At 42.9% G+C, this 15,747-nt stretch overlaps 1 protein-coding gene across 1 annotated transcript; it reads left to right on the top strand.

The window, feature by feature from the left end:
- Nucleotides 1-1,501: 1,501 nt before the first annotated feature.
- Nucleotides 1,502-15,395, top strand: dnmt1 (DNA (cytosine-5-)-methyltransferase 1). The gene is made up of 34 exons (XM_080775654.1): nt 1,502-1,693; nt 2,227-2,263; nt 2,555-2,662; nt 3,980-4,223; nt 4,314-4,386; nt 4,509-4,572; nt 4,689-4,807; nt 4,890-4,944; nt 5,043-5,126; nt 5,340-5,449; nt 5,550-5,668; nt 5,780-5,872; nt 5,955-6,106; nt 6,394-6,581; nt 8,033-8,213; nt 8,453-8,550; nt 8,644-8,797; nt 8,906-9,021; nt 9,230-9,431; nt 9,785-9,918; nt 10,004-10,183; nt 10,709-10,933; nt 11,085-11,277; nt 11,645-11,729; nt 11,813-11,950; nt 12,103-12,385; nt 12,746-12,887; nt 13,284-13,450; nt 13,556-13,733; nt 13,823-14,018; nt 14,111-14,274; nt 14,541-14,657; nt 14,951-15,044; nt 15,163-15,395. Exons 1-34 carry the CDS (start codon nt 1,647-1,649, stop codon nt 15,198-15,200), a joined length of 4,578 nt encoding a protein of 1,525 aa, XP_080631780.1. The 5' UTR covers nt 1,502-1,646; the 3' UTR covers nt 15,201-15,395.
- Nucleotides 15,396-15,747: the final 352 nt, after the last annotated feature.

Below are 15,747 nucleotides of genomic sequence, written 5' to 3' on the forward strand. Positions count from 1 at the left end.
TGGGTCTCACCCCCCGAACCCACCTCACCCCTGCCCACTTTGACAGGCTGGGGACTTGACGAGAGAGTACAGCATCTTGCAATGGGTCTGGTCCACAAGATTCGATGCACCACCAAGATACCCATGTACCTGTCTAAATAGACGTACAAGTAAAGTGTATATGGTAGTATGTCTCTAAATGTTATGATGAATTGAACATGGTGGACCCTATTGTAAACAAGTGTAATGCTTTATGTGTCGTCCACAGTTAACATTTTTGTATTGAATTCAATCAATCTGTTAATAAATACATCAATCAATCAAACAAACAAACAAACAAACACACACACACACGCACGCACGCACGCACGCACGCACGCACGCACGCACGCGCGCGCACGCACGCACGCACACACGCACACACACACACACACACACACACACACACACACACACACACACACACACAGAGGACACAGCTACAACACAAAACATTTCCCATATGGTGAATGATGTTTGACAATGAGCTGTCCATTGCTCAGTGTGAAATCAGTTACAAATGTACAATGTAATGTGGGCCTTTGGACTGAAATGATATGGGGTCAGATTGTAGAATAGAATAGACATTATTTGCCATTTGCACAATGCCATAGGACATTTTGGAACTCAGTTCCCAGGGTCATCATTGAAAAAAAGACAGAAAAACATACATATGATCATAAAAAAACATACATTGATCACAGATTGTAGCTGTGATCACTGATCAGGCTAGCCGCTAGATCTACAGATATGAAATTATCAAATTAATCAAGATTATTGCATTTCTCACTTTACTATAGGTCTTTCTTTAATCAAGCAAACAACTGACTTCAGATGTCTAATAATGAGCACATGCTGCCACCTTGTGTTGAAGATAGAAACAGCTGTAAAATACAGGGGAGCTGCTAAACATGGAAATTGGCCTTGGTTTCTAGTTTAATTTCGTCGACAACAGTCCATGTTGTTCACTCGTTCATTATTATTATTAATTCACTAGTGTGGGGATCTATTGCTCTGCAAGGCATGGCTTGTCAGACATAGCAACACCAGCGAGCCAAGAACTACTACCCTTCTAAACAAAGCACACGCAACAATCCATCGAGAACAGGTAGACATAGAGAGAATAAATGAAATAAACAACCACATCAATGGGTCAAATTGCTTGTAAAGAACCATTTATGTATTGGTCAAATAAACAGATTGCTTCCGCCTGGTCATTTGTCTACCACATCCGCCCAAATAATACGGGGGGGATTGTTATGGGAAATTAATTCCATAAACTTGCTATTTTTCTCGAGCTTTAACAGTTTACAAATCATGCTTGGGGAAAAGAGCACTACTGAATAATGCAAATGTGTGTTCTGGTGTAGCTAACGAAGGTGGCGATGAAATATTCCACCTCACAGTGTACACATGGCCCCTATCTATCTGTCCAGTGTGGTACATTCCAAAATACCCGGGTTTCCGCGCGAAAAGACGGCCCGCGCGCCCAGTGCTTATAGCATCTCTGATCCAACACACAGCACTGACACTGCTGTCAACACGGCCGAGATTTTAACCTTGTTTTTTACCGATTTTAAAAACACACTTTTATCTTTTGTTCTGCCACGTTTAGATAGACATTTACAATGCAAAGCAAGACCTGCGTGTCTCTCCCTGAGGATGTTAGGAAAAGGTACAGTAAAACCTGGATGCTAATAACAATAAAACACAATGTAGCATGCATGCGGCGTTGTTATTCAATGCAAATCATGAGCACTACGATGATTATCACACGCTGTGTTTAAACTTGGGTAATTTGCTCCACTGTTACGGCAAACCGATGCTTCTAAGTTGGCGGGTACAATACATGCGTTAGCCGTTTGTGGCTAACGTTAGCCTGCTCCCACTTGATAATGACATGGAGTGTTGCGACAGACTGAGAGATGACAATAACAGCGGGATCAGATCGTTCAAACTGTTATGAAGGAACGTAGCGCGTTTGGATTAAACTACGTGGGAGATTTGGCGCCACTCAGGAAGTTTGGTTCCAAGCGGTCCAGTCAGTGGCCCCGCCACGGGAAAACAAACACCGCTAATGAACTTGACGCTCATTGATCGTTTCTTGCGACATGACTGCTACTTGGCTTTTGTTTGTCGGCGAAACTAACGGTACACGGCCATGTCAACTGTATTTAGCCTTAAAATGACTGTTTCTCGTTTTCACAGGCTGCAGGTGCTGGAGGAGGATGGCGTTTCAGACGAGGTGAATCGATGTGTTTATAAATGACAGTGGGACCTGTCACCTGATAGCTTTAATTATTTATGGAAAAGGATCCCCACTTCATTACTTTAAAAAGTCTGCCAAAGTAAAGTTGATGGATTTGGAATGATTAACATGTTTCACACAAACTGGGTTCTGTGTTAAACCTGAATACTGTAATTATTTTTAACTTTAATATTGTATTTTATGATTGCTTGCTATATATATATATATATATATGTGTGTGTACTAGTCACAACATGCTATCTTTAGTTAATAAATTCAAATTTTCAGGATCTTATGAAAGAGAAGATCAAGTTGGTTCAGGACTTTCTGCATGTGGATGCCCAGGAACAGCTGACCAGCCTGGAGGAGAAGATGAAAAGTTCAGAGATCTCATTGGTTAGTAACTGTCTGCACATTCTCGCATACTCTGATCCTAGCTGCAATTTGCAACTCTAGATTTCTTTTAATAATGGGATGAGTTGCAATACCCTCCATTGACTCCCTACTCATCCAAATTGCTTTTGGGATCTTCTTGTATTAAACAACGTTAAACTCGCCAACATTGCAGCTGTAGAGAGAGCTTGAATTATCTTCTTTCAATCTGCCCAGCGTTTGTTTCATAAAAATCCAGTGGACATGTTATGAGCTACTTTCTGTCAAGAAATTCTGTGCAGGTGATTCTTCTAAGTTTTGGAGTTTTGAGGCACTCATCGAAGTCACTGAACGGCCTTGTGTACCACCTGTTTCGAATTTGCAAATAATGCAGGCTGCAGCAGCGCGACCTGTTAATAAAAACTCCAACACACAAATAATCTCCTGCACAGAATTTCTTGACAGAAAGTAGCTCATAACATGTCTATGGTGGATTTTTATGAAACATTTGCTTGGCAGATTGAAAGAGGATAATTCAAGCTGCAATGTTGGTGAGTTTATCGTCGTTTAATACAAGCAGATCGCAAAAGCCATTTCATTTCATATTTATTTATTTCAGTTATGGTTTTACATGATTATATTCATTTTACATTTTTATTTACATATTCCATATCGGAAAAGGAGCAGGAAGAAGATAAATCTTATTTATACCTGCCCCCATTTGGATGAGTAGGGAAGCAATGGAGGGTATTGCAACTCTAGATTCATCCCATTATTTATAAAATTGCAAATTGCGCCTAACTGATCCATCCTATAGGGTTTGATTTCAGCGATCACGGTTCTTTATTATCTATTAACGGTTACATTTAACAATTCCTATGGTGGGTTTCAAATGGACCCTTAAAGGTCTGTAACCCAAGTCCATTTAGTCCCATTTTTGGGAGGCGCTAGCCCCTCCTATGCCCAGCTTTGATGGTCTGTGTAAACCATAGACTGACACAAACATTGAAGACAAAAGTGAGGATGTGAATTGTGATTGGCCGGCGTGATTGTGTGGGAGATGTGCCATTGGCCAGAATGAGATGATGTATGATAAGAGCACCCCCTTTTTTTGAGGAGCTCTAGCCCCTCCTATATTCAACTATAGTGTAGATTTTTGTTCTAACATTAACAATGAATGGAGAATTTACATCATGTGTATGAGCAAATCAGTATATTGATCTTACACAAATTCCCATGACAATGAATGGAGGATGTATGATAAGAGTTCCACTCACCTCTTTACCGGATCCCAACCCTCATGCTCATTGGCCCCATGCTCTGTGTGTGCACACCTGACAGGAGGGCTACCTCTCCAAAGTCAAGGCCTTACTGGGGAAAGCACTGCCGTTGGAGAACGGTTCACATGCTGACGGCGTCGAGCAGAACGGGAAGATCAATGGCTTTGCTACCAACGGCTCCCATAAGGAAGAGGACAACGGAGAGGTAACCATGGACACCCAGGAGGAAGCCGACACAATGAAGTCTCCTTCGGCTCCCAAAGGGAAGGGGGGACGCAGGAGCAAGGCAGACTCTGACTCCAAAAGTAAGCTCGCCTAAACTACACCTTCCACAATGCACCTCAAATGGCATAGGATGGTGTAGAACCAAATAATGTGTGTTTTTTTTCTTGTAGAATCTCCTGCCAGTGCAAGAGTCACAAGAAACGGTGGGAAACAGCCCACCATCTTGTCCATGTTCTCCAAAGTGTAAGTATATCTGTTTAATAAGTTGACAACATTGATTTCAGTCTTGAGATCCATATTGAGCCACATGACCCTTTTTTATTTATTTTACCTTTTTTTTTAAATATTTATCTCATTCCTAACAGGCAAAAGCGCAAGTCAGATGAGGTGAATGGAGAAGTTACAGAGGCTAAAGAAGTTATTAAAGAGGTGAGGAAGTATTGGCAGTTGATACCAGGTCATTGAAAGTTAATAACGAGCTGGCTCATATTTCAGGTCACTGTAAGCGTTGAAAGTTACTTAATAAGCTGGCTCATATATTTCAGTCTGAAAAACGCCTTGAAGTGGAAGATTCCGAAGATTCCCGGGAAGAGAAACGTCTTAAGGTGGAGGATTCCAAAGATTCCCGGGAAGAGAAACGTCTTAAGGTGGATTCAGATGAAATGTAAGTGTCCTGCTCTTTGAAAATGGATGAGCTCATTGTTTTCTTTGTTTTTGATTTAACAACAAACGTGTTATCTGTACAGCATGGCTGTGGAAGAATCCAAGAGTGTTGCAACTAAGCCAGTCTCTGCAGCCAAGGTAATGCCCTATCCTAATGTATATAAAAATGCTATATACATTATCTGTCATTGTCAGTATGGCTTATTCTTTTTTCTTTCTCCCCCCGCCCCCCCAAGGCACCACCCCCTAAATGTCCAGACTGCAGACAGTACCTGGATGACTCGGACCTGAAGTTATTTCAGGGTGATCCTGATAATGCGGTGAGAAATCACATTCTACATTCATGGTCAAATATAATATATCCGAGTCCACCTGAATACTTAAACTCATTTGTCACTTGGATGTCTTGAGTGTCTGAAGTCCAGCCGTCATGCATGCGTCTGTCCAGCCTAATGAGTGAAAGCTTTTGTATGTTGTAAAATGATATCCTAATTGGTGTAATTTAATTGTATATAACATGTCTGCATCTACAGCTGGATGAACCAGAAATGTTAACTGATGAGCGCCTCTCCCTGTTTGATGCAAATGAAGATGGCTTTGAGAACTATGAAGACCTGCCACAGCACAAAATCACAAACTTCAGGTGAGTACTACTGCCTCACAACATCTTGTAGTTTTTTTGTCCTGTGACTGATGGTGCTGTGATCATTATATCTAGCATCATGAACTGTTGTGTCTTGCAGTGTGTATGACAAGCGTGGCCATCTTTGTCCTTTTGACTCTGGGTTGATTGAGAAGAATGTGGAGCTCTACTTCAGCTGTGTAGTCAAACCGATCTACGATGACAACCCCTGCTTGGATGGTACTGTTTTTGTTTTAAATGTGTCAATCAAAACCTTGTGATTGACTCAAAATTATCTTTGGGTCAACCGCAAAAAACACGTTTAATTGACGATATAATGTGTTGTGATAGGTGGAGTTCCTGCCAAGAAGCTTGGACCTATCAATGCCTGGTGGATCACTGGCTTTGATGGTGGAGAAAAGGCCTTAATTGGCTTCACTACAGGTAGTGACACATGCCAAGTTCTCTCGTTGTCTTATTTAGGTTGGCCTTTCCGTGTCTGATGTCCCATACTTTTCTTCCCCAGCCTTTGCTGACTACATCCTGATGCAGTCCAGTGAGGAGTATGCCTACATCTTTGCAGTGATGCAGGAAAAGATCTACATGAGCAAGATAGTGGTAGAATTCCTGCAGAAGAACCCTGACGTTTCTTATGAGGACCTCCTTAACAAGATCGAGGTTAGGATTGGTCTATTCTCGTGTAGCCATTCTACGATCTCCGAATGCTATATAGTCTGGAACGATGCCTACCGAAATCCGAGACAGGAAGCTGTCATCTGTTTGTCCTTTCTGTTCACGAAAATAAAATGTCCTTTTCTGCTAAGCAGCAAGCTATATAGTTGGATGATTTTTATTTAAATTCAGATACATTATCTGCTCATTTTCAGAGCAGAATAAGAGAAGTCAAACTTGATGTTGGCCCAGCCACAGCACTGACCAAACTCTTGCTCCCCTCTTGCCTACAGACCACAGTGCCTCCTGCAGGGCTCAACTTCAACCGCTTCACTGAAGACACGCTGCTGCGCCATGCCCAGTTTGTGGTGGAGCAGGTGGAGAGTTATGATGAGGCTGGGGACTCGGATGAGCAGCCCGTCATCGTTACCCCCTGCATGAGAGATCTCATCAAGCTGGCTGGAGTCACTCTTGGCAAGAGGTGGGGCTCATGGATAAATATGACAACTATGTGCTCATTACTCGGAAGTAATCGGGGATATAATTTTAATGTTCACATGCTTAGTGCAATTACGGTAATGAGCCCTGGTTTACATTTACTCCAACTTTTACTCAAGAAGTTGTTGCATATGGGTTGGTGTGAATGTAAAAGCACTCCCTGTCCCGCCTAACATTGACCGCCTTGTGATTTCTCCTTTTAATGAGATGTGACCTAGTAAAGATCTAAACTCTTGATTAGAAATTTCACCATGGGGCGCCTGCTGGCCTAGTGATCCAGGCGCATGCCACATATAGGCTCTTGCCTGACAACGTGTCGCGTGTTTGAGTCCCGTTCATGACTACCTTTGCTGCATGTCTCTCCCTCTTTCCTAAAGTCTGTCTTCACTGTAACTATCAAAGGCACAAAAGCCAAAAACGAATCTTAAAAAATGAAATTCCCATTGGTGCTGGAGTCTACAGCACCAATGGTGGGGTTCTTTTTAGTCTTGGTGTACTGTAGATGGTACATAGCTGGGTTGTGCGTGGCCAAGAATCATACTTTGTTAAATTCACTAGTAGTGGTGTATGTAAACTTTGAAGCGGCAGTGTTGTTGCCAAGAGTGTCTCTGACTAGAGTTTTGAATCGATGTATTTTATTTTTTGCTTTCTGTACACTGTTCTCCCTAACATTCCTCTAACATTTCCTAATGCAGCATGCTGTTGCACTGGTAGGTAGGCCTCACTGCGACTGCATCCTCAACTTGTTTGTGGTTTAGTGTGACGTTTAGGTTGTCAAGTCATATGGGAACATTTCTACAGAGTTCGTGCTAGAACTGTATAGATGTAATATGTAAATCATAAACTGTTAACCAGAAAGAATAACATTGCACACCAATATTGCATTAAATGTATATAACAAAGATAATCAGAAGCCTAATCAAAAGCTAATAGTACATTATATGAGATTGATTTAAAGAACGGGTTGTAGTGACTCATGGATTAAAAAAATTAATGCACACTTTCTGTTAATTTATTCTCAATTAAAAGTAAATGGGAAAGGAAGGTAAGATTTTTCTCAAATTATAATTTACAGTTAGATGGGCTAATCTCAAATTCATAACTTGGGGTTAGCCTCTCATTGAATATATATTTTATCAAATGGTTCATAGACCAATAACGTATGCTCTTCATCTACTGGTGATACTCAACAGTGATTTTTCTGTGAGTTTTCTCCGCTTTGATGGTGTTGAAACTGTCAGTCGACTTCTAACACGAACTCTGCATTGTATACATCTGTACTTTGTCTTGTTTTGTCTGCTTGTTACTCACGTTGCATGGCCCTATAAGCTGATGTGGCTTGTTTAGGGCGAGGGTCCATAATTGGACCATCCTCTAATATTATGAGCCATATTTGGCCCGTTCTCTAAAACGCCTGCTTTGTTACACCTACAGGAGAGCTGCAAGGAGACAGGCTATTCGCCACCCAACCAAGATAGAGAAGGACAGCAAAGGGCCCACTAGAGCCACTACCACTAAACTGGTCTACCAGATCTTTGACACCTTCTTCTCTGATCAGATTGATCAGATCAATAAAGAGGGAGGCATTAAGAGGCATCGCTGTGGTGTCTGTGAGGTAGGTGCCATAATTGGTTCCGTTTGTCAGAATAATCAAAGTATTTTTTTTTCCCTTATCGAAGAATGGACACCAAATCCAATAGCCTGATTAACCAGACCACTAACCAGACAAATGCATTGCAATTTGCATAGACAGTGCAAATTGCTGTGCTGGCCCTGCTGGGCGGGTCTTTGTGCAACCGCTCCGGGATTAGATATAGGTGAAAATGTCCTGCTCATGTTCTGTCCCATTTTAAGGTTTGCCAAGCTCCTGACTGTGGCAAGTGTGCAGCTTGCAAGGACATGATCAAATTTGGAGGAAGTGGGAAAAGCAAGCAGGCTTGTAAACAGAGAAGGTTAGACAATCTCTCATACCATACCTTCTCAAGATGAGGTTGTGGCTTGGAATAAGTAAAGAATGGTTTCTTCCCCCACCCCCCCTTGTGTAGATGTCCTAATCTTGCTGTGAAGTTGGCAGAGGATGACGAGATGATTGAGGAAGAGGATGTGCTGCCCATAAAAGCCCCAAAAAAGAAGGTGTCCCAGTCCAAGAGAAAGAAGCAGACCCAGAGCAAGCTAGCATGGATCGGAGAGCCGGTTAAGGTAATGGATTGTTTCTGCAGTTTTGGTTTGCAACATATTTCCCTGCTCTGTCTTGGAAACTGGTATGATTATTCTCCCCCCCCCCCCCCCCCCCCTTTCGTCTCTTAGACTGAGGGGAAGAAGCGGTATTACAACAAAGTGCGTCTGAATGATGAGGTGTTGGAGGTGGGTGAATGCGTGTCAGTCTCTTCAGAGGACCCAACCATTCCCCTCTACCTGGCACGGTATGTTAACATTTTCAGAAATATCTCTGTAAATAACCACTTGAGCCCTATTTTTATATTGTCACACTACAGTGTCGCAAGCTCAAATATAGCTTATACCTATAATTGCATGCCTGAAGTATGGACACCAGATTGAAAGTGGTTAGGCTAATTGGTGTCCTGAGGTAGCGTCTGTCCATTGTTTCTAACTAGTTTCTGTTGGTTGTAGAATCACTTCCCTGTGGGAGGATAATAATGGCAAGATGTTCCACGCACACTGGTTCCACCGTGGCACTGACACTGTGCTCGGAGAGTCCTCTGATCCACTGGAGCTGATGCTCGTGGAAGAGTGTGAAGACATGCAGCTCAACTATGTGATGGGCAAAGTCAGTGTCATGTACAAGGCTCCGTCTGACAACTGGTTTATGGAGGTACGGGTGCACTGAAGGTTGAGCCTAAATTTATATTCTATATAACTCTCAGCACAACTTTTGGTGAGCATCATGGTTGCATGACTAAGAAAGTTGTTTCAATTCATGACTTAATATAACCCATAAGAAGCCCATGGACTCTTTACAATACAGAAAAACAAACAAACTAATTGCCAAAAGCCAGAGTATACAAATGTCACGTCAGTGCAGGCTTGAATGTCTGGCAAATCTCCAATGGGGGAGAGTTCCAAAGGGCAGGGCCTGCCACATGGAAGGCTCTATTGCAGAGGGTCCGATACACTTACTAAAGACGTGTATATATCAAGCCTTCATATTGAGTTTGTTTTCAACAGGGGGGAGTGGAGGAGGACCTGAAGGTGATCGAGGACGATGGCAAGAGCTTCTTCTACCAGTTCTGGTATGAGCCGGTGTGTTCCCGTTTTGAAACTCCGCCCACTTTCACGCCATCTGAAGAGTCCAAGTTCAGGTGAGCATCGGTGTTCTGTAACACTGTTGAACCTATTGGTCTTTTTGGTGGCAACGTGTATGAGTTTATGTTCTTTATTTATTAGATTCTGTGCCAGCTGTACTAAAATGAGAGAAAAGGAAGAAATGGAGACTCCTCGTGCATTCGAACCCCTGGACAACAATGACAGTGACTCCAAGGCTCTGTATGCGCTGGCCCTCTTTAAAGGACATCAGTTCAGGGTGGGAGACAGTGTGTACCTGCCTCCCGAGGCCTTTAATTTCAGGTGAGTGGGGCAGACGCCGGCTATTATGAGGGGTGCTAGCCCCTCCTATATACAGGTTTAATGTTTGTCTTTAGTTCAATGTTTGTTTAGAGAATTTAATGTTTTGTCATCACCTAATCATGAGTTAGACTTTAATTAATTAGCACCCCTCACTTCACACGGGTTCTGGATGGGGGGGGGGGGGGGGGGGGGCTTTGTTAAGTTTGCAGGTTGTCCCTGTGTAAACATGCATGTTGGAGATATTCCTTAGAAGAAAGTCTTCTGCACACCTACAGTGGACAGGTGTGTCGGATAACTGGAACTGGGGAAGTATTCCTGCCAATAACTTAAAGCACTGACATTTGAGCTGTTCCTTGGGTGACAGAACCACTGCCTTCAACTCTTAAGTTAAAATGAGACAAACCTTCCCATGGGTGGGTGTTACGTGCCACGTAGGTAGGGTTCTCTGTAGGGTCTCTGTATTCCTCCCCTGTCTCTCCCTCGATCAACAACGGTGTAATTTCATGTTGTGATGCGTTTTCCCAGTGTGAAAGCAGCCAGTCCAGTGAAGCGTACTCACAGGAAGGAGGATGTGGATGAAGAGTTGTATCCAGAGTACTATAGGAAGTCCTCAGACTACATAAAGGGATCCAACCAGGACGCTCCAGAGCCCTTCCGTATCGGTCGCGTCAAGGAGATCTTCTGTCACAGACGCAGCAATGGCAAGTCTGACACGTCGGAGGTCAAACTGCGACTCTACAAGTTTTACAGGCAAGTTTCTCCACTTTTGTAATCTGTTCGACAATTATTTATGAAACTATAAAATGTTACACATTTTGCTAAATGAATGGATTTTTTTTGGGATCCTATATGAGAATATTGTGTGAATTGAACCTTTCCGATTGTGTCGTCCTACTTCCAGGCCTGAGAACACTCACAAAGGCATGAAAGCCGGTTATCACACTGACGTCAACCAGCTATACTGGAGCGATGAGGAGGTGACAGTCAGCATGTCGGAGCTGCTGGGCAAATGTCATGTCGAGTATTCAGAGGACCTCAATGAGTCTGTCCAGGACTTCTCCAGTGGTGGAACTGACCGATTCTACTTCCTTGAGGTAAGGATCTGGATCTGGTAAGGATCTGGTAAGGATCAGTGATGCTTGTGATGTTTCTTCGGTTAGGAGTTTATGGGCTGTATTTTGCGTGTCTTAAGTACCAGGTCTTATTACTTAACTTAAGACCTGGAGGCGTGATCAATGCCATTTGGCTATTCTGAGTGGCCAAAGAGCATTGACCACACCTCCAGGTTTTAAGTTAAGTAATAAGACCTGGTACTTAAGACACGCAAAATACAGCCCTTTGAGTGCTATTGCAATTTACTGTATTTTGGTAGATGGTTTAAAATGAGTATCTACACCATATTATGAAAGTTAAATACCTGAGTGCTAGTACTTTGGCCAATGAAGTTGTCGTCACCCACAGGCTTACAATGCCAAGACCAAGAATTTTGAAGACCCACCAAACCATGCCCGCTCAGCTGTTCGAAAAGGGAAGGGCAAGGGAAAAGGTAAAGGGGGGAACGATTAGTTTGTCATCAAGTGTCCTGTTAACTGTTTTGCTTCCTGAAATTAATCAAAACTTGTCTGTCAGGTAAAGGCAAAGGTAAGGCCTCTACTGCACAGGAGAAACCAGATGCTCAAGAATCGCAGACGCCTAAAGTACCCAAGTATCGCACACTGGATGTCTTCTCGGGCTGTGGTGGGCTATCTGAAGGTTTCCACCAGGCTGGTGAGTGCTCTACTTCCTGGCAAATTACACTTAGGAACACACAGAGCTCTGACGCTTGCACACTACTCCTTTTTTCTTTCTTTTTTAATGGCATGTGTAATATTGTACATGGGCCTTTTGGATGTGTAATGGTGAATGCCATCTGCCCATAGGTATCTCTGAGACTTGTTGGGCCATAGAGATGTGGGAGCCTGCAGCACAGGCCTTCAGGCTGAACAACCCTGGCACCACAGTGTTCACTGAGGACTGCAACGTTCTGCTCAAGCTGGTCATGTCTGGGGAGAAGACTAACTCTCTGGGCCAGAGGCTGCCTCAGAAAGGCGAGGTGGAAATGCTTTGTGGCGGCCCCCCCTGCCAGGGCTTCAGTGGCATGAACCGTTTCAACTCGCGCACTTACTCTATGTTCAAGAACTCCCTTGTGGTGTCCTATCTGAGGTTTGTTGCTAGAACATGGATTTAGTCACAAGTATATATCAAATGTATATCGTTGCTGTTTGGCAGAAAACATGTAGATCAATAAGACAATCTAAATTAATGTAATTAATGACTGTCACAAAGTAGCAAAAATGGCATAAGCCATTTGTTATCTTAAAGCTCACACCACATCGCAATGCGTTGTGAGCTTGCCTAAGTGTATGTGAGTTTTTATAGATTCGTAACCAATCAATTATTAATGAGCTTGTGATGAAATGACCAAGTTTTACCATTCGACCCAACGGTGACTATAGTCACTGCTTGGCATCCTGGTTTTTGCCAAATGCTTTAAGGCTTAAGTCTTTCCTCCTTTTCTTGCAGTTACTGTGACTACTACAGACCCAAGTTCTTCCTGCTTGAGAACGTGAGGAACTTTGTCTCATTCAAAAGTTCCATGGTATTGAAGCTCACCCTACGCTGTCTGGTGCGCATGGGTTACCAGTGTACATTTGGTGTCCTTCAGGTGGGTCTGAATTATACACCTCCTGGTGGTGACAAGTACCAACCTTCCCAAAAACAATTATAAACTAATATATGCACTTATTCTTTACTTGTCCACAGATGCCTTCAATGCATGTCGTTTGCTTATTTTTAAGTGTTTTAGATGGTTTAGATTGTAAGTGGTTGGGTTCGATGTCTGCCTAATATTATTGTTGATTCATAGTACATTTGTTAAGAAAACAATCAGTGCTGTCTTTTGACTAGGTTCATGCCCTTTACATCATACCAGGTTTTATGTTCTAGGTAGTTCTGTGTAAGCGCATCTGCTAAATCACGCCTAAATGGTATTTCTATTATTGCAACAGGCACACTACTAGTCCATACCAATATGATTAACTATGTGGTCACCTCCTATCAGGCTGGTCAATACGGGGTAGCCCAGACCCGCCGCAGGGCCATCTTCCTGGCTGCAGCTCCTGGGGAGAAGCTTCCTCTTTACCCCGAGCCTCTGCATGTATTTGCTCCCAGAGCCTGCTCTTTGAATGTCGTAGTGGACGACAGGAAATACTTCAGCAACGTTACACGGTACCTGGAATTAAATTAACTATAATATAAATTTGTTTTGGCTTAATGTTTGCCCAGAATAGGACCGCTAGAAGTTCAAGTGGTAAATCATCTGTCCTTCTACAGTGGTAATGGAGGAATATACAGAACCATCACCGTCCGAGACGCAATGTCAGACCTGCCAGAGATCCGCAACGGAGCGTCTGCCTTGGAGATCTCCTACAATGGGGAGCCACAGTCTTGGTTCCAGAGGCAAATCAGAGGAACACAGTACCAACCCATCCTCCGAGACCACATCTGCAAGGTTGGCATCCTCACACCAAGTTACAGGAGTTAAAGTGTCGCAAATGTGCTTTATGTGGACTGATCATGACTGCTGCTCTGTGTTCTCAGGACATGAGTTCTCTGGTTGAGGGCCGCATGCGTCACATCCCCTTGGCCCCTGGCTCTGACTGGAGGGACCTGCCCAACCTTGAGGTTCGGCTCAAAGATGGCACCATGACAAAGAAGCTTCGTTTCTCACATCCTGATAAAAAGAATGGACGCAGCAGCACTGGTGCACTGAGGGGCGTTTGCACCTGTGCGGGAGGTATGGAAATTAATCTCCCTGCTTGAACTATGAAATTGCAGTGACTGAATGAGTGAAAGATGGTGATGAGGTTGTTTTCTGTATCGTTTCAGGAGTGCCATGTGAACCTGCAGACAGGCAGTTCAACACCCTAATCCCATGGTGTCTGCCTCATACTGGGAACCGCCACAATCACTGGGCTGGACTCTACGGTCGTCTGGAATGGGATGGGTTCTTCAGCACCACGGTCACCAACCCTGAGCCCATGGGCAAGCAGGTGTTGTGACCTATTTAACATGTTTTTCTTACAATGCAAAGCAATTTCTTGAATATTTGTATGTCCTTTTGCTAAAATACAATACTCATTGCTTTTGGAAGAATTGATGGTGCCACATACGAAGTTTTAACAAAAAAATAAATGTGTCCTAGTTTGTAAGCTTGTACAGTACAAGCTTACAAACTGATTCTCTAACCCTAGTCTGTGTTAGGGATCCCTCTGTTTGTCTGAGACCATTGAAATAAAACATGGGGTGTTGATTTCAGGGCCGTGTTCTGCATCCTGAGCAGCACAGAGTGGTCAGTGTGAGGGAGTGTGCACGCTCTCAGGGATTCCCTGATACCTACCGCTTCTTTGGAAACGTTCTTGACAAACACAGACAGGTACCGGCAGTCCACTAACCTCATTTGAATATGGGGGGGCGGGGGGCATAAATACTTTACATGGTGGTAGAGACAAAGCATTTGATAATTAAAAGCATGATTTTAAGATTGCTGGTTTTAATGTCATGTTATGGGGATTTTTTATTTAGTAGTTTTCCACTACAGTTTGTTGCTATTCCTGTAATTCTTATATGGCTACATTTAAACATTTCAAAGAATAACTCGTGACTGTTGGTTGCCAACTTGCCATGCACTCGGCCACAGACAACTCATCCTGTTTTTTTTTGTTGAAGGTGGGAAATGCTGTGCCTCCACCGCTGTCCAGAGCCATAGGACTAGAGATCAAGAAATGCATCTTGGAGAGGATTAAAGAAGAGAGTGCCTCAGGTGAGCCCTTTATTGTTTAGCATGTTGATTACATGTTAAATATGTTCTAAACCTATTTCTCTTGAGTGATTACAAGTAAACTATACATATTAATTAGTATCACCTTTTTCCCCAACAGAAATCGTGAAGCAGGAGATGGAAGAGGTCATGGATTAGGCCTTGTTCCACAACCTGATGAAGCGTTGGAACATTTTTATGATGGCTTTGAGCCTTGTTGGACATTCAGTGCAGTACCATTCCATGCTTATGTTTCTAAATGTGGTTTTAAATGTATTTGGAATTTTCACACAATGTGGAATAAATTGTATGTAGTTTTTATATGTTGTAATATTTCAAATAAAGCTCTTATCAAATGAATCCTTGCCTCAGTGCTGGTTAATGTCATCTCAACAAACTGGAAGTGAAACTAAGCATGTTATAGGGCTTGTATTGTATCCCAATGCTAACTCGCCACAATTTCTATAAGTTGTGCACCATGCATACTGGTAGTTGAAATGGCCTTTTACTTGTGTTGGGCTGCTGTTGTAATGAATCAGTAAGTGGACTGCATACATTTTAGTTTCAACAACGAGTTGTAATGCAATTTTCTTTTTAAATGGCATGATGCATAGTGGTTTAATTAACTTTCTATATCACTGCACTACTATCTAATAAACATGTATTCTCAGTATTTGAGGTGTTGGCAAGTACAATGTCCATGTAT

The sequence above is a fragment of the Protomyctophum bolini genome (genome assembly GCF_963924005.1).
Source record: "Protomyctophum bolini genome assembly, chromosome: 11".
NCBI lineage: Eukaryota > Metazoa > Chordata > Actinopteri > Myctophiformes > Myctophidae > Protomyctophum > Protomyctophum bolini.